Source organism: Cuculus canorus, chromosome 2, assembly GCF_017976375.1.
Source record: "Cuculus canorus isolate bCucCan1 chromosome 2, bCucCan1.pri, whole genome shotgun sequence".
In the NCBI taxonomy this organism is placed as follows: Eukaryota; Metazoa; Chordata; class Aves; order Cuculiformes; family Cuculidae; genus Cuculus; species Cuculus canorus.
The window spans coordinates 78,440,193-78,467,912 of record NC_071402.1 but is presented as its reverse complement, the minus strand read 5'-3'; the positions used below and the strand labels follow the sequence as shown (position 1 = coordinate 78,467,912).

Sequence of the window (27,720 nt, the reverse complement as noted above, 5' to 3'; positions counted from 1 at the left end):
ACAGCAGAAAACATTAATAGTAGTATTGAGGAAGTCCATGAGCTGAAATTATCAGAATAAGAGAAAGCAAAGGGGAAGAAAATAGAGGTAAAAGAGGAAGGGTAAGTATTGTATAAGTTTGCTCTGTTTTTACTCTTCCCCACATACCTGTTTATGACAACTACTGGAAAACAGGATACTGGTTTAACACAGACGTTTGTTCTCATACAGTTCAGGCATTCTTAATACAAATTATTTTAAGAAGTATGACAAAGATCACACCCACATTTGACTGCAGAGTCTAGTTACAACTTCTCTTGAAGAAAAAATCCCCACTCTTCTTTGAAGTTATTTGTTCCATGGTAACAAGTCAACAACAAGTGATTGCAAAACCATTCTATACAAAACCAGATCTTACTCATTTGAAGGAACTGGTTAGCCTGAAACATTCCAAGACCCCTCAGTCCCCTGTTAATGACATATGCACTGTCAAAAGATAAACACCAGTTTTTAGCCTGGGAGTTTAAATTCGGCATCAATGAAGCAGATCCCCATGTCAGCCTCTTCAGACTTTGTCAACTGCCTGTCACTAAGATCTCAAGGGCTGCTCAAAAGGAGACCAATGTGGTCCTTAGTCATCGGCATTTATAAAGTATACAGCATTCATCCTGAATTGATGCATCCAAAAGCATCTGTCAAACAAAAACTTACCAAAGAAAAAGCTTTGAAGTCACTACCACTTTAAATTTTCTTTGTTGAGAGCTACCTGTGTTCTTTACAGCTTAGAATTACTGCTTCATCTCCTTTACTCCAAAAGAGTCACTCTCAATCCAGAGATTCTTTATTTCTCATTAAGAGGCTAGTGATTAACTCTAAAGACAAAATTACTATTTGCAGTCATCCTTGGTACTTCTTTCAAGTCCATCAAGCTTCATTGCTGTCAACAGCAGCAAGGATTTACACTCCTCTCCCCAATTCCTTACCTTTTCAGCATCCTGCTCAAACAGCCTGAGCTGAAAACATTGGTCCAATTTCAATTTCCGCACATGCCACATCTGATGCAGATGCTGCCGTGTTGAGTGCAGCCTGTCCAGCATGGTGGATACTTTGGGTAAGAGGTTCTGTAAGTCTGCATTCCCTGACCCAGAGTTCTTTTTGGGGAAGCTATCACTGCTCTGTATCCGCTGGAGCAGCTTTTGTCCTTCTACATCAAGGTCCTCAATAGGGGCCTTAATGACTTTCTTTTTCAGTTGTGAATGCTCCTCTATCATATTTCGAGCACCTTCCAGGTCCTGAGGCATTTCCTTTTTTGACAATATATCTTGCAGTTCCTCCAGTCTGGACAGCATATGGGTTGCATTGCTAATGTAGTCCTCAAAGGCAACTCTGATTTCTATCCATTCCTCATGGTTGTACTCCAAACAGCCATCAAATTCTGGGGTTAGCTGAGAAGGATCAACTACTTTGGTAAGGCCTTCCAGAGACACCATATTTGTCTAAAAAATAAAAAAGAAAAATAAAAAATGCTGTTACTGAAATGAATTTGAAATTTACTTTCAAGCTTTTGTTTTTTTAAGAGTTGATAAAATGTTTCATAAAGTCCATGTGACCTAACTTTTTGTACACACTCTTTTTCAAATACCAGTTCTGATCAGCCTCCCGTCTGGCAGGTATTTCCCAAATTGAAAGAAATACTTTATTTCTTTCTTACCTCGCCACACTTAGGGAGAAAACAGCAGCCACTCTTTCAACCATTGTTTTGATAAAGTTTTGATTTTACGTATTGTAAAGCAGCAGGAGGACAATGGCAATGTTCAGTTGTCTGCTTTCCTCTGCACAGGATGCTGTTGATATCACAGTTACCACAATGCAGATGAAATCTAACTTTTTACCATTAGAGGTAAAACCCTAATTCATCTTTCTCACACTCAGAAAAGAATATAAATGACAACACGCAAAACTACCTAGTCTAAGTACATGAAGAAAACCATACAGCACTACTGGCCTAATGTAACTCTCATCTCATGTAGAACATAATTTATCTCAGAGTTTTCAAGATGCTGATCAGTACTGAGCATAGTTAAAACTATGAAATAAATATAAATTTGCACACTACAGGGGAAATTACCTCAAATTCAAACTTAGAGCTGCCAAAGTTAGTCCTCTGTTTCTGCCAGAAATTGTCTGGCTTGATTATCAGTGCAACATGAATACAACAGGGAAAGGATTCCTGTAAAATCTTCAGCAGAGGCTTTATAGAGTCCCATTTTGACCCACGCATATCTACAATCACGGTGAATCCTCGTTTACATACTTCCTCACTGTAAAAGAAAGAAGAAAAGGTTATCAAGCAAGCGTTACAAGTTCAAACACAGCACTCTATTGCACCACGATGCCTAATGTACAAGGTCTCCTAAGCTAATCATCACATCTAGAGTCTCACATTGACCAGGTGACACATACAGTAGATCTCACAACCCTCAGGTTCTTCTCTCACTCCTCTGTCAAACACATTGTGGGAGACAGCTTTACATCTGTTGCTGATTCAATATTCTGCCTTTATGCACTCTTTAATTTTCATTGTTTAGAATCATGATGATTCATCTTCCAATTCCTTCACTTTACACGCATACTAAACTTACCATTTACTGAAGCAGCAATATGTAACTCATTTACAACCTGCTCTTCAAAACACACGTACACTTTACTGATGACAATATTCCTGCCTTTCTAATGAGTGTGGGAATCCTCTAAAAGACAGAAGACGGTATATTGTTCTTAACTACCATTTCTGCAACTTTTTTTAACTGTCTCAGATCTAGTCACATATTACCTGAGAGTTAGAGCGGTAGGTAGTAGAGGGGGGAAAAAAAACCCTTTATTGACAATTCCTTCTGTAACAGGATTGATTTGTGGATAGTTAATGGATAAGAAAGCATTTTACAGGTGTGAAGAAAACAGCATCAACCTGTTTCTACAAAATCAGAGCTCAATTTTGCTGTCCAAAACTCAACAGACGTTACACTCAAATTCTCTGGGAACTCTTCTGAGAATGGCATATTTAATTTCATTTCACCAATACCTTTTGTACTCTTAGTGCTTGCCACTGATCAAAAGCAGCAATCACCACCAACACAGGCAATTTTGATTTTATTCCTGAAGAATTTGTTATATTGTTTACATGGAAAGGGAAAATATTTCAAAACAAATGCACCATAGCCAAAGGACTACAAAAAGGGACAAAATGTCCACTGTTTCAGTACGAGTCACTTTCAGGCATATGATTAACGTAAATGCAATTCTGCATTTCAGGTAGCGAGGTTTTCAGTGTCCAAGAAGCAAGGAAGCTTCACTGGCATACTTCACAAAATCTCGCTGGCTACAATGTAGAAAGATGAGTTAGGAATGATGCAGGAGAGCAGAAGAGCTTCTGAAAGAAATGGTAATACAGGTTCCTAAGAATAGGAGTTTGTTTAAAGCTGGCTTAAATAAAAAGAAAATAAAACCCCACCATTTAAAAAAGTTTATCAAGACAAACGCTGTCTGTGCCACCTGCCCATAGGAATATTCGCCATGGCAAAAGTAGCAAGAAAACACATTAAAACTGATTAGCTTTGAATACACACACAGGCTACAATGTACAATTTTCTGACCTAGGCCAAAATGTTTTCTAACAGTCTCAGAGGACTGAAGGACAAAAATTACTACCGTTTTAACGATGCATCCATTACTGAAAGGCTGTATACTATTATATGAATTCTGCTCAGCCCATCCCTACCCCACCACACAAACTGACCACTGCATGAGAAGGAGAACTTGCCACTAATTCACAAGGCATACGTCTATTGGGGTGTACAAAGCAGCTCCTCATCATGGGATTCAATGCAGATGTGTCCTCATGTCATGTGGCCCCATCATTTGAAGAAGGATTAACCCCTTTTGGCCAAGGATCCCAAAAATTGTTCTGGGAGACCAAATCCATCTGTTAGGTAAACTTGAACTACACTAATACTTTGTCTAGTCAATACTGACTTAAATTTAGCAATATTTTTAAATCGAATAAATCATTAAATAAGTAAAATTGTGAAACTGAATTACCTTAAGTTCTTAGATCTCTTGGAAAGCAACTGATACCTCTGAATCCTCTGGTACCTAGCATAACAGTACTGCAATATCTAATCAACAGACCAACCGTTAGAGGCTATTGGTACTAACTGAGACATCTTAATTAACAAGGGTTACATAACAAGTGTTTAAAACATGATTTGAATGAAAGTGAGTCTTGCTTTTAATTAAGTTCCCTTTATTCTCAAAATTTTGCCATGCTTGCAGAAACAAAAATCCATGCTAACTTTATTTTTATTTTAAATGTATTGATGCTAAACTACCACACACACCTTTTGCTAGAGGACCACTGCATTTTGCCACAATACCTCTATAAAAATCTCTTGGGTGTATTTTGAAGCATATTTATCTATTAACCTCTCCAGTTACTTGAAGCTCCAGGGAGCTAGAATACGTGGCAAACATTCAAATATGAAATCAAATTATTTCAGAGATAAAAATCTCAAGACAACTTCTTCTTTCTCCTCAAAATCCATGTTAAAAAAAAAAAACAAAAAAAAAATTCTTAATACTTCCATACTTCAAGGTGAAATAAAGACCAGAATAATTGAATTACCAACAACTGCTCTTAAGAAAGGCCATCCACTCTCTTAACTAGATGTGTTTTTATGAAAGCACTTTTATGAATCTGAAACCAACATCTGATTACATCAGATGCAAAGAAGAGTGCCTACAAATTAACATATTACAGAAATATAGAAGATATTGCATTCAGGAATGTTGTCCAAGGGTTTGGTTTTTTTTCAACTATAATGACAACTGCTCCTTGAGGTCATAGGCAAACATAATCAAGCACAGTTGTTCTAATCTGCATCAAACGTTGCTACCTTCTGAGATTGACTTAACAACAGGTTGTTAAGATCATTTTTGTCCCCAGCTCAGTTACTACTAGGAGAAAAAAAATATGCAAACAAACTTGTTATATAAATATTTACACAAGCACACAAGCACTGGATTTTATTTCTGCCCATTTATTTAATTGGCATATTATAATTCATCATTTAAATTTTTTATAATACAATTATATCAATACATTCACAAATCATTCCACAGGTTTATCTGATACCAGTACAAGCAATCTTACGTATGTCTTTCCCAGTTATTCCTGTGCTATATCAGGTCACCATAACTCATCTAACACAAACAACAGTTAGGAGTGTTGTGCTGACCTCAGTCCAGAAAAGGTGTGAATGATGACCAGCACGTTTCTAATTATTGACGTACTGAAAGCCTTTGAGTAGTATCTGCAGTCCTCAACACAGTGACAGCAATATGGCACGGCAGTGTCATTTCCAAGACAAAAAGTATTTCTAGCTAAAGCACACCAGTTCTGCAAACAGCCTTCCTTCTACAAGGCAGAGTAATTATTTACGTCTTTTCCAAAAAAATCAGTCTGAAAACAGTAACTGACAGAACTTGGTATGAATTTGCTCATTTTCTTAACCTGCTCAGTCTTCTAGCTTGCTGGTGTACTGCAACATAATCCATTTATTATGTTTTATAGCTTCAGAGCTTATCAAGTGACCATCACTTACCTAGGAATACATGCTAGGTATGAAATTAGTCTTCTAAGATCTTCTTGCCGTATTCTATCATGATTACTACGAGCTGGAAATGTTAGAATGGGACCTCCACGCTTATCTCTGCCACCTGAAAAATTACAGAAATACAGAACAATCACATTAAAAAAAGCCCACAAAATAACAACATTCTGGTTTGCAAAACTAGTCTTCATAATGCTTTCAGCAAACCTAAGTCCTCCACTCTTGCATGAATACCCACTTAAAAAATGAAGTGATTTCAAGTTAAATGCCAACATTGTCATTTGGAGGCCAATTTAAAATTGAATTTTCAGAGTATCAACAAGCAGTTTGTCTCAAGTCCTACAATGAGGAAGCATCTGTAAAAAAAAAAAAATGAAATACAGAATAACTACTTACACATTACAGTCACATTCAAGTTTCACTGGCTGTGTGGCATCTCCAGCAACAGTGTTTCCTATCGGTTTAATTTTTTAATCAACAATTGTACAGATTAAACTAAATACAGAATTGTACTGCTTTCTAGGCAAGCATTCAGAGGATACTCAACATTCAGCTTATTACTAGCATGGAGTTCTATGTATAGTATTTCACACCCAATGTATACCCAAGATGAGTGGCTGCCCACTATTTAAGCATTTAATTTATACTTTTACTTCATTCTGATGTGCTGATTCTGAATTGTTAGATTAGTTTTTAATTCTGTTAGCAATGCAAAAGAAGAAAATTCTGAATCCACTCATTATGTAGGCAAAAAAATCCGACTGAGTGGTTCCACTAAAAGTATTCATCTTGTTCTATTGCACAGACTTACTACAGTTCAACATTAAAATGTAATTTTATATCCAGCCCCTTGCTAACGACAACAAAATGTTACTATTATTAAGTGCTAAATTCAAGTCACCAAGCTGCCTTCATCAAAACTTGCATAATAGCAGACACATTCCTACAAGCTAAATTTCACATGTATGTTCTCAAGCCAGATGTATGGAGTGTTTTCTCCTGTCTCATGGAAACACAGAAAAACAGTATGCTCTGTCCTCATTATAAATCATCTCCTCACTGCAAATCCATGTTACTGAACAAAGATTTTAAAAAACCCTTAGAAAGGAAGGCCAAAAGCAAATGAATACAACCACTCACTCAAAAATTCCTCACTATTCTCCCCAACACGGTCTGTGTACACTTGCTAGAGACACAAAGCCAAGCTGTTAAGGACTCCAGGGACTGTCTACACTGGACATGTTCTCTGTGAAGCACCAAAAAACTCCTAGCACTTGCTAGATCCTTTATCCTCCATGGAAGCTTCCCACACAGTCCACCTTGAGTTCTGAGCAAGCTGAGGTTTGCTCTTCTGAAATCTAAAACCTTTGTCTTAGAACTAACCGTCAGCACTCTGAGCAGGATCCTAGACTCCACAATATTGTGATCACTCACCTGTCACTGAGATATTACAAAGCAGGTTCTCTTTATTCATCTCAACTCCCTATTTGTCTTGCTTTAACAAAAAAATATTAAGCTAGTACTATCATCAGCGGGACTTCCATTTTTACCCCTTTCCTCTTATACAAAACCCGCACTGCACTGAGATATTCTCTGTCTTTGTTTATGCCAAGATATGTCATATGAGTGGCTGATCAACTCACATGAGTCACTCAACATTAATCACCTCTGTCTAGTGTAAATCACTAACAGCAGTCTTGACAATGGTCTCCAAATGGCACCAAAATCCAACAGGCTGAGTAGTGCCGTTTTTTCAGGAAATGCCTTTCTACCTAGTCTCACAGTACTTCGGTAAAGGTAAACAGTGGGCTTTTATGTCAAGTTTGAAAAGTGGAACAAATTGTCAAGTGCCATTTCTTATATGAAATCAAGATAATTGCACCTTGTAAGAAAATGTTTCTCTTTATGTATCTATGTATGGATATGAAAGAGCATCTGCACTTCAACAGACTTCAGTTTAAAACTAAACCAAAAAATCGCGTACTAGACGCCATACGTTTTCCTTTTCTCTTTTTTATTGATAACCACTTCGTTGGCCATTTTAGAAAACCAATACAGGATTCACAGGGAAGCATTTACATTATACACATCAAGTTATTCTGTTACTTTCACCAATACAGGTTTGTCACAGTTTAGCCACACCTGGCCAAATTTCAGCAGCTAAAACAATGCAGTTGAGTCTCCAAAATCCCTTCTCCCCCCACCTCTGGGGAAAGGAGAGAGGGAAATGAGAGAAAAAAGACTTATGGGTTGGAAACTAGAACTACAGCTTTAATGAAATGATAATGTTAATAATGAAAATAATTAGGAAGTAATAAAATATATATAAATATATAAGATAGAGCCCCCACCTCTCGATGACTATACGTCACCACAGATGCTGCAGAGCAGACAAGAGGGAATGGGTGCACGGCTAGGAGGGAGCTGGACTCAGCAACATACAGATCCATAATCAGGAGCAACCGGACAAACGAAGTCCTTAATGGATGTTTGCCATTGCAGAAGAGAACGAGATCCTCGTGATCTCTCAATTTTATAAGGACAATGACGTATATGGGATGGAATACTCTATTGGTCAGTTTAGGGTCACAGGCCCTTATTCATCCCCCCTAACATGTGCAGCCTCTTTTCTGCCAGCTTGAGGATGGCCTTGTTTAAGTATAAGCATTGGCCTTTTTGTATTACCAATGCCCTGTGTTATCACTTTAAAGAAAAATAGTCTCAAAAACATGCAGTTAGCTTTCAGAAAAATGAAGTTATTTACAGCAACTGAGTTAGTCACAAAACTGACTCTAATTTAGCTCAAATTACAACAAAGATAAAGCATTCCAGTCTGCCAGACTGATTTTATGAAGGACACTATATTTCCAATTCAGAATTTATTCAAGAACAAATACGTACAGATACCAGAATTTGAGCTAGCCTGGTGAGCTTTGGGACTCAGGAGTTATCAACCTACACATAGCAAGATGTACTTGACAATACTTCACAGAAGTATTTGCTCTTCTGTACCTTCTTTGCCTTCTGCCCTAACAAAAAAAAAAATGTTTCCAAGATCTCTTTCATGTTTGAATTCTTAGAGACTACATCTCTCCTCCTCACCCCAACTGCTATCTCAATCATTAACTTTACTGTTCTTTTACAGTTTGACCACCACAGCTACAATAATATATTTTGTGATATGCAAGGAACACACAGATTTGAACAAGTCCAGATGACTCATCCACAGCATAGAGCTCATTTCTACATTGTTATACAAAATTTAGAGCTAAATTCACCTTTTTTTTCTTTTTTTTTTACACTACCCTTGCTGGTGCTACAGATAAGAGAGGCAAGGAGAAAGAACTGTCTTCCATGAAAATACATCTTCATATGGGCTAAATTATGAATAAACCACTCATTTTTTTCATTTACAAAACCACATCATTAACAGCTCAATAAGGGGGGCTAAACAGGATTGTGATGATCAAGGAGAAAGCAGGAATGAATCACATCAGACCTAGTGTGATTTGTGGTAGAGGAAAAGCAACTACCGAACTAGTTTTTTCAAAATGCTGAAGCACTTAAGACTGTACAAATTTAAAACTATTATGTTGAGTAGGTCTGTTAAATAAATCCACCTGAAAACAAATAGAAGGAATAAATTAAAAGCAAACACTGAAACAAAGCAGTACAGAATTACAGCCTAATATGGACTAAAGAGGAACCTGTTGGATGAGAAAAGGGAAACTATTATAAGTACCGTTTAATCACATCATAGTACAGTGGAGTAAAAGTGGTACGTCTGTGGGAGGTTTCCGTTACCAAGAGCTTTAACTTGATTAAAACACCAAGATGTCTGATTACATCATCTCAACAATGGCTTAGGAGATATCTACAGTAGAAACAGACTGGTGCTGGAATCAAGAGCAATATGCAGGTAGAAAAGCTGCAGTGGGATCCCAAAAGCCTGGTAGAGCTGCATATCTCAGAATTTACAGGAACTCCTTCAGTGATGACTTCAGATTCGAACTTCTCATAGAACCACAGAATAATCTCAAAACAGCCCAAGTTGGAAGGGACCTTGAAAGATTATTTGGTCCAACTTTCTGTAGGAAAGGGAGCCTGGATGAGATTACTTAGTCCCATGTCTGATTACATCTAGAAAACTTTCAGTGATGACTCCACCTTGTCCCTGAGGTAGTTGCTCCAGTGAATGATTGTTATCACTGAAAAAAAATTTCTTATATTGAGATGAAACCTCTCCCAGTGCAACTTGTACTTGTTGCCCCTTGTCTTCTCCATGTACGTTTTCGTGAAAACACAGCCTCTGTCCTCCTTGTAGCTGCCCTTTAAGTACTGGAATAACGTGATGAGATACCCCAAGTCTTCTCTCCTCTGGGGACAAAAGGTCTTGCTCCTTCAGTCTTTCCTCACAGAGCAGGTTCTTCAGTCATTTGATCAGATTCACGGCCCTTCTGTGGACCCTGTCTCATGTGCCTGTGTCTTTCTAACAACAGGCACAAGAACTGAACACAGTATTCCAGTTGCAACCTGAAAAGCACTGAGTAGAGTGGGATGATCACATCTTGATCTCTGCCAGTAGTGCTCCTATGGATGCAGCCCAGGATCAATTTTGCCTGTGTCGCTGCAGTAGCACACTGCTGATTCATGTTCAGCTTTTTATCCACCAGGACCCTCATGTCCCTTACAGCAAAGCTGCTCCCTAGCCATTCACACCCTAGCCTGTACTGGGCTCTTTGATTATTCTGACCCAGGTGCAGGACTCTGCACTTGTCTCTGCTAAATTTTACACCGTTCTTGCTAGCCCACTCTTCTAGCCTGTCCATGTCTCTCTGTAAGATGGCTCACTCTTACACGCCCATCTCACAATAAGCTGGTCTCAAGAAGTGCTTTAGAAAGTCAGTGTTGTGGAAAGATCAGTGAATTCAGTAGTCTAAGAACACTGCTATACAGCCCATACTTACTTAATTAGGAGAAGGAAGGTCTCAGCAGAGAAAGGCAGAAAAACGACTGGGGAAGTGAACTGAGGATCTCAAACACTCCATTAATTTTTTTTCAGACTGTTACTTGTGTAACCTTCCTGCTGTATAAAAAAGAACCATATCTTTGCACTGTTGATTGTCATACTTCATTTCTACTTGAGAAGGTACTTGACAATCAACAATGAACATGCTACAACAAATCTACCAGAACTCCAATCGATACAAGGGAGAAAAAAAAATCAAAAATTACAGTGAATGTCTTAGACTTAATGGGTCTATTAGAGGTTTTAGCAGAGATAGTTACCTTTAGATACAAATTTTACTACAGATATTCCCAAATTAACCAGTTACTGTACTTAAAAATATTAAAAACAAGTACTTGAACTAAAGTAGTACTTTTGAAGGAAAAAAATATAATGTATATTGAAAGCCTATCAGTCAGTAATTCAGTCTTCCTTGTTCCACAACAGTTAAGCTCTAGTGGTGGTGGCAGTTTTGTTGGCGGGGAGGGAGGAGAAGTCGTATTTGTTTTGTTGTGGGGTGTTTGTTGGGGTTTTATAATCACTTGGACTACTTACGCATTTTATTTCATTTGATCCACACCTGCAATGGAAACGTGAAACTATGGATTTTGGCAAATCAGTTCTAGCCAGTCTTGCTGCCCACAGCTTTTTGCTCTCCATTCTTCTATCAGAAGTTTCTACCTTCACACAGGCAAGTTGGCAACCACTTCTTCCTGCCTTGACCTCATCTGCTCTCGGTCATAATACAACACCTCCCCTTGAATTCATCTTCAGCTTTCATTTGTCCCACTCCACTTTCAGTGAATTAATGTCTTTTGAGAATGCTATATGCTTACAAATTAACATTAGATAACACTTACCATCTTTTAGATCCCTTCTGAAGGGCCCAATCTAAGCTCTGGACAACCTGGAAATTCAGGTTTTGGAATGGAAACTGACTACAGTTTCATTAAGTGCCGTGCAGCCAGGTCCAAAAAAGAGCACTGAGGGATTGAAATATTGTGCTAAATTCTCTAATATCTTCTTTTTTTCCCTCTATTTCCAGAGGAAAAAAAGAAGATATTAGAGAATATCTAACACAGTCTTAAGTAAGCCTTCACCACCACTACAATTCATAAGCAGAAGAATCAGAGTTCCATGCTACCAGGGCATGTGGCTCTAGGCAGTCTGTTATATCATTCGTTACAGTTGCCAGGGGCTTTTTCTTGGGAAAAAAAAAAAAAGTAAAAAAGTCTTTTTTGGCTTTACACCTCTACTTGATTCAGCAGACCAAACACAATGAAGTACTGTGAACTATGCTCTGTCCTTCCAAACATCAACATCCATTCAACAGTAAATGTATAATTCAGGGACCATTTCGAATGTTTTAATATTTGCACATAAAAGCTTTACTTTTGGAAGTTTTGACAAATTATTTATGAAATAAAAAAACACCCAACCTTTCAAATTTGAGGCTGTCCTCTAAATCTCACCCTAAGATTATGGGAAGAGAATGATGCTATTTAATCCAAACAGATTTGGAAATACTTCAGAAAGTCATACCAAAAATAGAGTTCATAAAAATATGTACCTCAGCCATTACTCTATCAAGTAAAGTTACTTATCAAGTTATACAGTAAGTTACAATATTCATTCATCTAAACTCCACTTTTACAGACTCTGCTATTCTTTGTTAAGTAACTAATCAGCTTCAACTTGTACGCTGGAGATAAACAAAACTTGGATGCTAACTCATTTCATCATGTAAATATTAAGTGTGCTTCAAATGATAAGCCCTGAAATTTCTTCCCTGCAACAGAGGTATTTCTCCAGTGCTTTATGTGGGCCAGTAACAAAGCCATCCCTGTAAAACTCCCCAGCAGAAGAACCCAATATAAGAGAAGAAATACGACTATGGTACAGCAGTTTGTTCTAAATAATGAGGGCAGATACGCAGGGGGTACAGGACAAAACTGGGACAATAAGCAGTAGGTTTCACATTAACATAAGACAAACACCTTTTTTATTACAGATCCTTTCACAAAGCTCATGTTATGTTTCAGATACCCAACAGTAACATGTGCAACCCTAGCTTTCCATTACTTTTGTAATTATATTTAAAGTATTTAAAACACCATTTTACATCTGACTAACAACACAGTTATGCATTCCACTACAGAAGAAAATTACTGTACCTGAAAGGTATGCAACTTTTTCCTTTAAAATTGGCAGTACTTCCATAGCTTTCATTTCATCATTTTTGCGAAACCCTGAGAAAAGGAAAAGACAAGGTAATTAGTCAGAAATTCAGACGAGCTTAGCTTCTACATTAAATGAATGCACTGTATAACATACACGTTTGGTATACATTTTGAATGTTATGACGACATGAATTAAGATAACCTTACAGTAAAAGGCTGCAAAAAAATCAAACCAAACTTTTAAAATATATTAATGAACAAGTCATTGCTTTGACTAGCTTAACAGAAATAGCATATTCTGTCACCAAGCCTTGGTAGAAAACGGGACACTAGAATTAGCCCTTTTCATCAGTAAATAAAAACTATCAGTTGGATCCTGTTGCTTTTAGTCATTCCAAATCCCAAGCTAACAGGAGTCGGTAACTTTAGAACAATTACCAGCAAAAACACTACTTCGCCCTCCAAATTCACAAACACCCCAAAATCACCATGCAAAAAAGACCCAACAAGAAAAACACAGCAGCATTTACACGCAACTTTCCCTACGTCACTTCTGTAAGCATAGTTGGGAGACAAAACTATTAACTCTCTTCTGCTGCCTAGCAGGAGCAGAACTTTGTAACAGAAAGAACACTCTGTCAGGGTAACTTTATACACCCATGGTGTCTGAAATGGTCCCTAAGGTGAATGACTATAGTCAATGTTGCAAAGCAGCACATAACCAGCTTGTCCCTCCTCTCTACTTCCACTGCATTTCTGTGGCCAGATTCTAAACTTCTGCCTTGACTAATAAGGAAGATTTAGGAATTAGTTTCTTTATGACCTTCTATTCCATGTTGACCCGTTCAATATAGAACTAGTCCCTTTGGGGACAATCTTGTTCATCTTACAAAAACTGTGGTTTTGTACACACACTTCAACTAACTGTCTACGACCTTTGGTCCCAGTCTCTTGGGACTCACGTGCTCTTTAAAAAAATCTAATTTCTGAAGAAAGCACCTCTTTTGGGGTGAGTGGGAAACACTTACTTCTCAGTCACAAACTGTTTAAGTCCAGAAGTGCTGTTAAGTAAGACAGTCCCAAAAGCTTGCTACAACACAGTAGTTAAGTTCCTTAAAAGCAACAGTTTGAGCTATTTGGAAGGTAAAATGAGTTTCTTAATTATTTATGGAGTCAGGGAAGTCCTAAAAGAGCAAGGTCTGACATACATGTGGCAGTCTTTTCTTAAATATATCATCATCGTTCTGTGCACAAGGGCAACAATCTCTGTAGAGATGGCAGCAGAAGCTGTGATTGTTGCCTAGCAGGGAGACTGTAATTTCTCTTCCTCCTCAAAAATACCCAAATGCTTCCTATCCTCTGGTCTCAGGCTGTGAGCTTTAACAAAAGAGCTATGTGCTTCAGTGATAAAACCTGAAGGTATCATACTAGTATCATCAAGTAAAATAAGATTTGTAAATAAGGGTACATACATGTAAACTGCAGCACAGGTTTTCCACTCCAGCTAGCAATATTGAGGTTTCTGTGCCACTACAGTACCTGCTTATGGACACCACCCTTCAAAACAGACCCAGGACACACCAAATAGGACACCCAAAGGAGAAAGATGGCCAGGTGTTTACATGTCAAGAGCTACTAAACTGAATTACTCTGTTTAGTCTAAAGAACTGAAGCAGACACGCCAGCAGTCCTCAACACATGTAATGTCTCGTGACAGCAAAAGCAAGCTAGCTAGAATTGCAGTGAGAGGTTTACTTCAGATGGCAGGAAGTTTTGTCAAGGAAAGAACTGTGACGCAGCACACAGGATTGCCTGGGGAAGACTATGGCCCATTCACCACTGGGGATTTTTAAAACAATGCATTTAGACAAACATCTGTCAGCAATCAGAATTGTTTGGGTTAGAAGTGATCTTACAGATCATCCAGTTCCAACCCCCCTGCCATGGGCAGGAACACCTTCACTAGATCAGGATGTTCAAAGTCTCACCCAATCCTGCCTTGAACATCTCCAGGGACGGGGCATCCATGACTTCTCTCGGCAACCTGTTCCAGTGCCTCACCACCCTCACAGTAAAAAATTTCTTCTTAATATCTAATCTAAATCTCCCCTCTTAGCTTAAAACCATTACCTATCACTGCACTTGTGATAAACAGCCCCTCCCCACTGGGCCACTGTCTCAGCACACACAAATCACAAAGAAAAGAGTGCTAAAAAAATCTGCTTCTGGACATTGGCTAGCTGCCTGTTTTTTCCATGAACATCATAAACCAAAACCAAACCAGGAATTTGATACACATTCTGAGAAAGGCTAGACTAGGAAAACTGGTTCCTCCATGCTGCATGGAGGGTTTCTACACGATGGACAATATTTTGCATTCATACGGAAACTCTAGACCACCACAGGAGCAGAGGAACACAGCTGTTTCTTTCCCATTTGTGCTTAGACTCTTAGGGGTCTAAGATGGCACTAAAGGAACCTCTTGCATTATTCCTTCCTCCAGAGTACTGGCTATGGGTCATCAGCCTTTTACTAAACCTGACTACAGTTTGCTTCCTACTAAGTTTTCATTCAGCAAGGCCTAAAGCTTTCAACAAGAGTTTAAGAAAACCTTAGGGTTAAATAACTGATATAAAAAGACAGCAAATACCTTTTTCCACCTCAAAATATTTGGCCTTCAGTTGACTGTTAAGGCATACAGGCACACTTGTGAATTTAATTTTTTTTTTCAATGTGCTTTGAGCTACACCCCATAAATTTAATGGCAATTTAGCATGCTCAGCTTTCATATCAACCATGGTGATTCCTTTTCTTTACAGTAAATTTAGAGGTAGAAAACACTTTCTCCTCACCTAAAAAGCATGCAGAAACTAGTGCTGTACTTTGCTGTCTATCTTAGCTCTAAATTACCCAAGACACCGATGTTACCACAACTTGCTTGCTCAGACTTCTAAGCCCTTAAACTACTTCACCTCAGATGATGCGCAGTAGCTGCTCATTTTACTTTGCCTGTGGCACGTAAGAAGCAAGAAACATTTAGCTAACATTTCTTTGACTATTAAGGGGCTGCTCAAGGTAAACACCCTAGCAAACACATTAGCATTTGGCTTGTGTCCTGGATCTGCATATCCTTAAGGCTCACTGCCTTGGATTATCATATTCCTGCTGCTCTAAACAGCCTACTTTTATTCCAGCTCTGCAATGTTAAAGCTTAACTGAAAAGACTGTGGGGATTACAATTGACAAAAGAATGCTGGGGAGCAATGAGGGTGAATACAACAAGAAAGTATTGATTTTTATCTCTAATGCAACAATAATAATAAAAAAAAAACCAGCAACATAAGCAGGTCTTAAGGGCTTGGGGTGGGTCATGTGTCCCCCCTTTTTAAAGCCTCTACACCACAAAACATTTGCGATTATAAGGATTTCATTAAAAAAAAAAAAAAAATCAAGGCATTTACAGCACTCAAATGAAATGCCATAAATATCTGCACCAATCTCTCCCTACACAGCTCAGCAACCTCCGCGCCAGCCGGCTGCATCACATGTTCCTGGAGATGATGTCACCCTTCCCTGGCAGGCCGGCTGCAGCTCCTGCCGCCGCAGTACCCGCAACCCCGTCACCCACTGCGCAGCCCACCACCGATGGAGCAGGCAGAGGTATCAGCAGAAGACCCACTCCCGGCACAGTGAGCTCAATGGAAGAACACAACCCAAGCCTGCACGGCAAGTACAAAATACAAACGTGCTTTCATTCCCATGACACATGCATCTCCTTTAAAAGCATGAAGTACGTGCTTACATGGCACATAACTATGCTGTCCCTTTAACTATTTGCTTAACCTAACAAGGCATTTTTATATTAAAAAACGTGTTTTTAAATAATAAATCCTACACTAGTATCTTTTAGAGATAATTTTAGTCTTAAACAGGAAAACCACCCTTGATATTTTCAGTAAATATTAAAGGAATAATCCTTTTACGGTTCTACATTTTTAATAGGTAGTACATGCCCTTCTGTTGTCTCATACATCATAAAAACACTTCTCCCAGTCAAGAGGGAAGAAATTAAAATTATGCTAATTAATATTCAAATTTAGTAGATTAAGTAACACACAACTAAGTAGCCCATGTCAATTTAAGAGAACCCTCCCCACATCCCATGAAACTTTCAGAATTACACAATCCCCTAAGTTACAGAAATACAAGCTTCTAATATAAGTCTGTTATTACACAGCAGATAGTGAAGCATCGTGGTACACAATTAAGATCTTTAAAACACGCAAACAAGAAAGAAGCAAAAGAAAATCATCTGAAGTTTTTATACAGATGAATACACTGGAAATTTAAGAAGTCTTTCCCATGAACACACTACCTCCTCTTTGCCCCACAACTTCAGAGAAGACACTATTAGCCAGGCAATTTTAACAAACTGTCTGTACTAATCATTTTTCTCATGCTGTATGAAGTTAAGATATTTTGTTGCAATATATTAATTCATCAAGTTGAAAGACCCATAAAAAGGACAACACTCCTATGTAAAGGTATCAGCCTTAGGGGATTTCTAAGAGCCCTTTACCTAACTGGCCAGGACAGCCCCCTCCCACTTGGACTGTAAGTGTTCCCAAATTCCATGGTGAAGATCTGGCTGCAGAGCTGCACGTCCACCTGCCCTGGAGACAGGAAAGTAACCCAGTCTAATGGAGCCACTTTTTACCAGGCAATAGCAGAGTTCCCATAACTCTGCTGCTTTACTCCCAGCATACTCAACTTGCTGAAACTTCCTAAGGACAATGAAATACAATGAGCAAGTCACCTTTAGAGCAGTAACAAAAACTGGGTACTCCGCCTGGTACTTCAGGCATCCAAGACAACTGCTGTACTAGTCTAAGGCTGAAGGGTCTTTCAGACACAGGAAACAAGATAACTCTGTTAATCATCTTGTGCTGCAATGAACAGTAACTAGTCAGCCACAAAATTAAAGGGAGTAGATAAAATTGCCTTAAACACATCTTCTAAGTTAACAATTTGGTTACAGAACTGTGATACAAAACAACATTGGAAATAGCTTCCCCAACAATGCATTGCTGCCCCAGAACACAGAAATCTTTCTTACTTTGAAGGTATCTTAAGTGTTGTGCATTGTTCAGTTATGGCAACAAACAAATTATAGAAATGTAAATTAAAACAGAAAGAGACTCAGAAATTGAGGCTAAAGGCAGCATCTCTTTGCTATGAGGCTGATGCACTCACCCATTGCTGTCACACACAACTGACTCAAAACTTTCATGAAACACAGCTAAGAAAAAAAACACAAAGGGGAATGCTCTCATCCTGAAAACTTGTGCCTTTAAGAACACAACTGCTTCTCAACTTGCAACATAAACCCAAGACTTTTTTATAGGTACAAACAAAAGAAGCCACATTCAACCCAGAATACATCAATGCTTTATGTTCTCTTTGGACTTCAGAACAGTGACTCAGTGTATCATGTCACTGACAGTAAGCAAGTGCCTCATCTGCCAGGCTGATCCCTCCAGCATCAGCCTTCTAATCCCTACCTCTTCTTTGACAGAAATCCCATTCCATACCAGAGAAGCCTCTTTCACGGAGTTATTTTCCAAAGAGCATTCTCTTCATTTCAAAGGACCTGCTCAGAAATCCATGCATTACACTAAGTTCTACAGGAAAGAAAAAATCTCACATAGAGACTGAGATGGTAGGAATTCGGAACTGCTGCATTAATGCTACAGTTCAGATAATCTGTAGCCAGTCAACACTGAAGCAAAAAGAATCAAAGATGTTGCTCCCTTTAGGATTTCCTCTATTTTACAGTATGAGCAATATCAACTACACAACCCTGAAATCCGAGTTAACCCTTCCTTTAATTTTAAGGCCATCCTAGCTACATTTCAAGAGAAATTACCTTCTAGCTAATTAAGCAAAAAAGTAAAAATAAAAGGAAACACCAAAAGAAGGAATAAAGAAGCTCCAAAGTAATGAAGTTATTGCATGATTAGACTGATTCAGGTTTAATTATTTGCCCTTTTTTTCCTTCCCCATATCACAAGATGATAACATTGATTTTCAATCCTTAAAATCCATAGGTTTATTATTTATTTGGGATACGGACAGGCTGGATCAACGGGCCAGGGTAAATTGTATGAAGTTTAACAAGGCCAAATGCCCAGCAGAAAAGGACCCGGGGGTGTTGGTTAACAGCCATATGAACATAAACCAGCGGGTAGCCAAGAAGGTCATAGAATCATAGAATCACTAGATTGGAAAGGACCTACTGGATCAAGTCCAACCATTCCTAACAATCTCTAAACCATACTCCTCGGCACCTCATCCACCTGTCCTTTAAACACCTCTAGGGAAGGTGACTCGACCACCTCCCTGGGCAGCCTCTGCCGGTGCCCAATGACCCTATCCGTGAAAAAATTTTTCCTGATGTCCGGCCTGAAGCTCCCCTGGCAGAGCTTGAGGCCATTCCCCTTGTCCTGTCCTTAGTCACCGGGGAGAAGAGGCCAGCTCCCTCCTCTCCACAACCTCCTTTCAGGTAGTTGTAGACAGTAATAAGGTCTCCCCTCAGCCTCCTCTTCTCCAGGCTAAACAACCCCAGCTCTCTCAGCCGCTCCTCACAAGACTTGTTTTCCAGCCCCCTCACCAGCTTCGCCGCTCTTCTCTGGACACGCTCCAGAGCCTCAACATCCTTCTTGTGGTGAGGGGCCCAGAACTGAACACAGCACTCAAGGTGCGGTCTCACCAGTGCCGAGTACAGAGAGAGAATAACCTCCCTGGTCCTGCTGGTCACACCGTTTCTGATACAAGCCAAGATGCCATTGGCCTTCTTGGCCACCTGGGCACACTGCTGGCTCATGTTCAGTTGGCTGTCTACCAACACCCCGAGGTCCTTCTCCTCCAGGCAGCTTTCTAGCTAGACTTCTCCTAGTCTGTAGCACTGCATAGGGTTGTTGTGCCCCAAGTGCAGGACCAACATCAACAGCATCCTGACTAGTATCAAAATAGGTGTGGCCAGCAGGAGCAGGGAAGTAATCGTACCCCTATATTCAAATACTGTGTTTGGTTTGGACAGGACTACAGGACAGACATGGAGATGTCAGAGTGTGTCCAGAGAAGGGCAGTGAGGCTGGTCAAGGGTCTGGAGTACAAGTCTTATGAGGAGCAGCTGAGGGAACTGGGATTGTTTAGCCTGGAGAAAAGAAGGCTGAGGAGGGATCTTATTGCTCTTTACAGCCACCTGGGTGTTAGTGTCTCCTTCCAACCGACCAGTGACAGGATAAGAGGAAATGGCCTGAAGTTACATTGGGATAGTGGATATTATGAAAAATTTTTCTACTGAAAGAGTGGTAAAGCATTGGAACTAGCTGCCCAGGGAAGTAATAGAGTAACCATCCCTGGAAGTGTTCAAAAACTGTGCAGACATGGCACTTTGGGACATGGATTAGCAGGCATGGTTGTGTTCAGTCAATGGTTGGACTTGATGATCTTCGAGGTCTTTTCCAATCATAATGGTTCTGTGATTCTATTCAACTTTGCTTATCAGTTAACAACTGTATATGATTAACCCCAGCTGCAAGTAATTTATACACTACCTCCTATATTTTCCAAGCATCCAGAAAGAGAAAGAGAGCACAAAGCAGGTTCCTGTTCTCCCGTTTTGTCATGGAAAGGTTTTAATAATAGGATAGTGAGCAAATTTCTAAAGATGGTATTATTCCATGAAAAATAGTTTTAAGCAAGATACAAGGAGATTCATGAGCAGCCATTGTGAGGCCTTTTACATCTGTGTGCTGATGTTACTACATAGAAGCCAGTACAGATTAATAAATTTGTTTCTTTCCTTTGATCAGATTTGGAAAAAATGATTGCCGAACACAAGTTCTTGGGTTTACAAGTGAAATCAGACTACTGAGGTGAAGGTGAGAAAGACAGCTGAACTTATATAAAGCAGAAAATGGCAAAAGAACAGTGCAAACTGAAAATGGCAACAACCTAATGGGCTAGGAAAGGGAAGCAAAAGATAACTAAAGTTAGTGCATGCATCGGATTACTGATAGCTTTTCTTGATTTTAACTCAAGCACTTCAAGTCTCAATTTCAATTTTATGGCAGACTTAACTAAAATTCATACTTTTGTATGCAAGTAAAGGATCCATAGAGCTATCAGAGCTGTCAATTCACCAACTGCACTGTTATCGCTTCCTGTTATAGACGTTGCCTATATTCATTGCTGCTCAGCAATCTCACACCATCTTTCACATTGCAACAAAACAAGAGAATTCGGGAAAATTACAGCAAAGACTGCAATTCTTTTCTCTTCTCTGAAGCTTTGTGAGCTTGCAGATGACCAGTTTCAAAAGGTGTAATGGCAATTCATCTCTGGAACACTAACTGCCAAATATGGTTTTCAGAGCATCTTTGAGACCATACATCTTTCTTTTTCAGTAGAAAATAAGGACCCATCAGCAGGTTTTTTTTAAAAAAAAATTACCTGCAGATCACTGGGCAACATTAGTAACTTTGGCATTCATCATTTATTCATTCACTTTTTCTCAGACCAGATTCTGAAGCTTCCAGGTGCCTGTAACAAGGACACAGCTCAGAGGCATATAACCAGAGGGGAATGATTTCAGTGTTGTTCCAACGGCCATATTCATATGCTTAAGTAAAGTAATAATATTTGTTGTAGCTAATAGCTATTCATTTAACACTAAGAATCCAGTCCTCAACTTAGAGTAATTCCAGGAGTATGACATGAGTATGCTTTTGAATCCTTCAGCTCTGATAAGGCTCAAGATCCACTCAGAGAACATTACACCTCCAAACACTGAGTTTAATCACAACAGTTCACGGAAATGTCCCTCCTCTTCCTGCACTGTTTTGCATCCTATGCACTCTCCATTCCTGCTGCCAGGAATTGCACCACATCAATACTGAGCTAGTATGCAGCACAATCACATGGCAACTGGGGCCTCACCAAAGTGGGTATCCCAAAAACTGCCTTCGAGGAAGAAAATATGAGATTTATTGGAAGGTTTATAGATGCTTATGCCACATTTAGTTTTTGTCATTTTTGCTAAGTGCAAGAGGTTCTCTCCTACCATTTTTATAAGCTCTGGAGTTTGGCCTAGCCTCAGGACAGACCTCTCCTGACTGTACATTATGGTGGGGAGCACAATGCCATACAGAATGGAAGTGGGAGAAGAAAAGGTGACAAGTGTAACTGACAATACATACTCAAGAATAAAGCATGACCAAATTCACTGACTGAGTGACCATCCTGTTCTCAGAAGCTTACATAGTCATCTATTCCTCAGTTAAGAAGGAGTAACCACTGGGAAACTAGTTACCTCAGTGTGTACTGCAACACTTGCTGAAGAGATGCCTTAGGAACAAAAGTTGAAAAAAACTCCAGATCCCAAGTCACTCTGACAAAAATGTGCAGTTCCCATTTAACTGGGCAACAGGAACCTTAAGAGTTATCTGTATTTTGTAGTCAGATACTTTCCAACCTGAATTACCCCTTTGATCCTATGAAATATGCAAGCCAGAAGCGCAAAGGCCCATTTTTTAATTGAACCTTAAGATGATATGATAAAATCCAACCAGTTTCCCTCATCTGAAGTAGGGAGAACTGTGTTCTTAAGTTTATCTATCCATTCAGGATGTTCAATTCGTACCTCCTGTCCTATTGACATTGTTGGGAGTTCATTTGTTTTGGTGGGAACTGCTCATCCATCTCTAAGCACTGCAATACCCCAATTCACTACATTGCTGAGGTGGCAAACCTTTTTGTCGTGGTGTTCCAACACAGCAGTAGCACACTTCTCTTGGTGCAGTCAGATACTTTCCCTGTTGACTGTTGCTACAGATACTCATGGCTTAAGGGGTCTACACTGTCAGGGTAATCATAAGGGTACCCAGTCTCCTATAAAAAAATTTGTTTAACATGCAGTTGTTTTAACAACAAGATCTGTAAGCAATTTCTACTTCTTTTTCTGTTCAAAACATAGATCAAGTGAAAGGCAGTAGCTTCTAAATTCTGCGCAGCAACAGCTGGAACATAACATTTTAGATCATGTCCTTTGGCTCTTGTTCCAAACCACCATCTGGAGAAATCTCTTTTCACACTGAAACTGATGAACACTACAGTAAGGGCAGTAAAAATAAGCAAGCTAAAACACACTGAAAATTCTCCTGCATAGTTTTATTCTGTGCAACAACAGGAAGAACTATTTCCATCAGCTCTGAAATCAATCAAAAATACAAAAAAAACAGACTGCATTTTCTTCAGAAGAAATAGCTTTTTATAGCACAAAGTATTGCTTTTGGGCTTCCTATCATTCCTAGATTCCAAGATTAGGCATTTAGTGCTTCCATTTTCTAATTTCTTTTTCTTTTGTACACCTTTTTTTAAAAAAAGAAAAAAGCATACATTTTCATAACACTTTCATCATGGAAATCCATATGCAAAAATTAGACTAGGCTACACTCATACTTGGAGACATTAGTGCTTAAACACTAATTTAAAACAGTTTTTGCTGAATACTCCTTCCTCATCCACCCCCCCCTCCTTTTTTGCATGACATTTTACATTCCTTCTACAGCAAAACTAGCAGTTTGCAACAAGATGTATGTCAAATAACTTCATTTGTGCACAGCACTTATTCCTTCAAATTCCCGTTTTATTAGTTTGCAGCCGTAAGGAGCTCAAGCTCTAAGAGCACCGAGACACAGGAAATATAGGATGAATCCAAGCTTCTCTGCTACATTACAGTACCCATACAGAAGATCAGCGTGAGGAGGATGGGGAAGACACTTTTCTTTATCCTGCATTGTAAAACCAGCCAAGTTCATATCAATTCAAACAACAGAGAAAAAGAATCATCTGCAGCTTGTTCTATATAGCCCTTATCTTCATATGCATGACTGTTAGACAGGGGTAAATGAAGTTTTCCATGAGAGTTTCTCCCTGCTCTCCTTCTTTATCTTTTCACACAAGCAATTTTTTATTAACATGTTACTTGTTAGAATGAACCAATTCATTAAAAAAAAAAGAAAAAAAAAAGTGATCAGAAGTCCACAGGGGAATCAAGCGTGAGTATTTTACTTCTAACATGCAAGCGGTTGCTAACAGCAACCTGTTCCCCCCCCTTCTCTGTCCCTGAAAGGGAGAGCAAGATTAGCATGAAATGCCAGAAGAGATGTCCAATACCCATCTCCTTTGCTTAAGGATTACGTTCGAAATCATAGCTTGAATTACTCTAAGCAGGTGCGTACGTATTCTTAACACACATGCTGCATTAATTAAAAATGCAGGTTTAAGACAATGGAAGACTAGGAATGCGACAAGCAATCGCTTTACAGAGACACAAATGAGCCCCACATGGGCTCGGTGGTAGGGAAGCAGTGCAGCACAGCTTTATCTGCATGCAAGCCGATGACAGCATGGCTTCCACATGATCACCGCACTCGCAGCAGCAGCGCACATTACATCACCAGCTTTGTGCAGGGCTGAGCCATTGCTCAGCTCGGAGGAGCAGCGAGTGCCACACGCTGCATCCCTGCTCCAGCCCCCAAACCTTACAGAGGCAGAAATACAACTGATCTGAAGTCACGTAAACCTTACCCTCCCGACCTGGCCAAAAATACTCTCCATCCGGTCCCTGTGGCAAATTTCATTAGAAACAAATAAAAGACTCTTACCATGCTTTGTTTTGCAACCAGATTTTGACTCAAGAATCAACAGAAAGGATTTTGCAGATTGTCATGTCTAAGAGAGGGAGGTTTCACCCTTCATTTATCAAATTTGCTCTAGCAGATTTTTTCCTTCAGATGACAAAGGCAAGCAGCCTGAACCTTAGTAAGTGTAGCTCTAACACAGCTACTTAAGTACAAAAATTTACCCTAAATTAAGGCTACATGTTCTCCATGAACACCACTTACTCAGCTCCTTACTCAGTCACTGTACTGAAAACAAGATTAACATCTTGCCTTCGCTTTCATCCATTTCTGTAAATGGATACTTATTACTATAAATGCAGCATTTGTGCAGTTCCATTATTCTGGTCAGAAGCATGCTCCTAAACTCAGCACTCAAAAACAGGTAATAATTTTTCACCAGCTCACCTACTCTCAAGTTATGAGTAAATTAGCTTCAAACTCATTTTTATTAAGGCTATATGGCATACTGATAAGAAACTGTTTTTGTAGCTTTACTATTCAAATGTGTATTGAAACAATTGATACCTACAAAATTAGTATCAAATTTCTTTAAGAACAAGTTAAGTATGTATACAGATGTACTAATCAAGTGCCCCTTCAATTTTTAAAAAAAAACACAATATGAAACCTTGCTCATTTCACAGACCAAACTAGACAAAAGCTATTTAAACTTGACTGCAACTTCCCACTTCCAAGTACATGCCAGCACAACAAATCCAGCCTAACAAAAACTCATGAGTTCCCACAATTTCATGCTGAAAGTTTTAGCATCAAATCTATAGAACCCTGATATGGCTGCAGTCATTAAAATAAAAAAAAAAAAGTGCAGACTGTTAATTGTTATGCTAACACAAGCTGCAAGTATTTACCCATCAGCTTTATTCATTCTTCAGCCTTCTACAGCATGGGCAACACAAAGAATTTATATGCCCAAACTACCCAGCCATCCACCTCTGTAACTCTACTTGCAAAATACCACCACTACCTAATATTTTCCATATTATTTTATTTCAATAGAGGGCACTCATCATGCGGGCATGTCGTAACACCTTTGATCCATGCCTTTAAAGAACATGCTCAGACTTAAAAAAGTATTAGGTAGTATGGCATAGATACCATGTGATACCATCTGTAAATCAGGATAAAGACAACAATTCAAGTACTGCAAGTTATAATAGTTTAATACAGTTCACAAAACCTGCCTAATTTCAGCTCAGTTAAAATGAGTTTGTTGGTCTTCTACAACGCTGACTCATTTTACACTAAATTCTAAGTGTACATGTTTTCCTGGAAAAGCAATTTGAGACAATAGGAGCTAACACTTTTATTTCATTAAAAAGTAGCAATGTGCATTGGAATGTACATGAATACATTACTTCAGACGTCTACAATGCATTTTAATAGCACTAAGGAAAATTTTAACAATGCCTCTGCCTTCATGTCTTCAGCTCCTGACACGGTTAAAGATACACAAGTTGTCTCTGAAGATTTTAAACTCTAAAGCCAATTAGCAGTCCCAAGGTGTATTTTTAAATGACCTAGCAAGTTTCATTAGAAATATTATACTGTAGGGTAGAACAGTAACAAATGTGAAATTAGATTTCTCTTTAGCTGTTTTCACATGTATTTTATTCTGCCCTCAACTCCCCTTTACACCATCTCATCATGTTGAAACACAAGTTTATGGCAGTGGTATAGCATAGCAACAGTTGATATATTTAGTTTGGCAAATATTTTTATTTTTACACGTTATTACATGAGACGCACTCTCTACTGAAGTGTTTTTGGTATAGAGCCACTTTTGTTACAGACAAGTCATGTGGCAGCATTCTTATTTGCTTTTGAGCTACAATACCCTGACATCCCATTCAAATTTCCAAGTTCTAATATCTACTATCATTTAAAAGACAAACAAAACAATTCTGAGAAATTAAGTCATGTCAGAAGTTTTAGCCTGGCAGCTGTTGAAAGCTTGAACATGAAGTAGTGTCACATCCTTTTTCAGCACAAGTCATTTGGGTATTTGAAAGTGTACAGACAGATAATTGGTGTATTCTGGACTCAGTACATGGGAAAGTGTGTGGAGTACAACACTGTTTTACAGAGCATCCAGGCAGAAGACTGCAAGCCTTGGGCTGCAACTTCTCCATAAATGACTTACCCAAACATTTTGATAGCTGATATATCACAACAACCTCCATTCACGCTTCCCTAACTAAGAACTAGTGTATATGACCAGTACGATGTAGGAGATTTGACAGACAAGAATATTCTTACTAAGCTGTTTAGGCACAGCTTTTATATTTTACTTTATCTCCACTACCATTTCATCACACTTGCTCATGGTAATGACAAGTCAGTTCATTGGCATTACTTGAACTACAAGATGGACCATTTTATCTACTATCCAGTTACCCTTCACACAACACAACACATATTAAGAGGACTAGTCCTCTTCAGCAGTTATTTAACAGAACTCAGAAGTACACGTACATCAGTTTGGGATGTCTAGAAACCCCTTTCGGCAGCACATGCTTTGACTCAGTATACTTCTTTTCTCATGAGGATCAGAAGCAAGACTTAGACTATTACATATACAACTCAATTGTATACAAATTTATCCCAGTTAGGTCAAATCAGTACATTTCAAATGACAAATCAGTTCTGAATTTGGTTCCTGAGCACCAAACAAGAACTCCATGGCCTATAACTCTTCAAAGAACAAAACACAAGCAAGCTAGCAGGATATATTTATGTCCCAATACTAATACTGTTAGCAGCACCAAAACAACCCTGATTAAAAGCAGACTAAAAATTGTACTACCCTCTCTGCATATGGGGAAAACAAACATGAAGTAACTGAGACTCATAAATAACAAAATCTTGAACTAACAAGACTTACTCTATCACTTATTCTTGAAATAACAATACATATAACACTAAGGATCCAAGTTACAGCACGATAACACAGCATCTCTACTTGTCTTCTTGATAGCTTTGTTATTAACTAATCATTATATAAAGAAAGTATATTTAAGAATCAAAATCAATAAAGCTAAAATTTATTTGGATGTATGAGAAAATACCTAGAATGAGTCGAAAATTCTTCTCAGGGCCAGTATCAGAAGCTTAAG

General features: G+C 38.8%; 1 protein-coding gene across 5 annotated transcripts in view; it reads right to left on the bottom strand.

Moving 5' to 3' along the window:
- Positions 1 to 27,720, bottom strand: part of TRIO (trio Rho guanine nucleotide exchange factor) — a 249,072-nt gene that overhangs the window by 163,316 nt on the left and 58,036 nt on the right. For all 5 annotated transcript variants that reach the window (XM_054057258.1, XM_054057257.1, XM_054057255.1 and 2 more), the window contains exons 2-5: positions 12,831 to 12,905; positions 5,640 to 5,754; positions 2,108 to 2,300; positions 963 to 1,475 (exon numbers count right to left, since the gene is read on the bottom strand). In XM_054057258.1, coding sequence (XP_053913233.1) covers positions 963 to 1,475; positions 2,108 to 2,300; positions 5,640 to 5,754; positions 12,831 to 12,905 — 896 coding nt within the window. The remainder of the gene's footprint in view (positions 1 to 962; positions 1,476 to 2,107; positions 2,301 to 5,639; positions 5,755 to 12,830; positions 12,906 to 27,720) is intronic.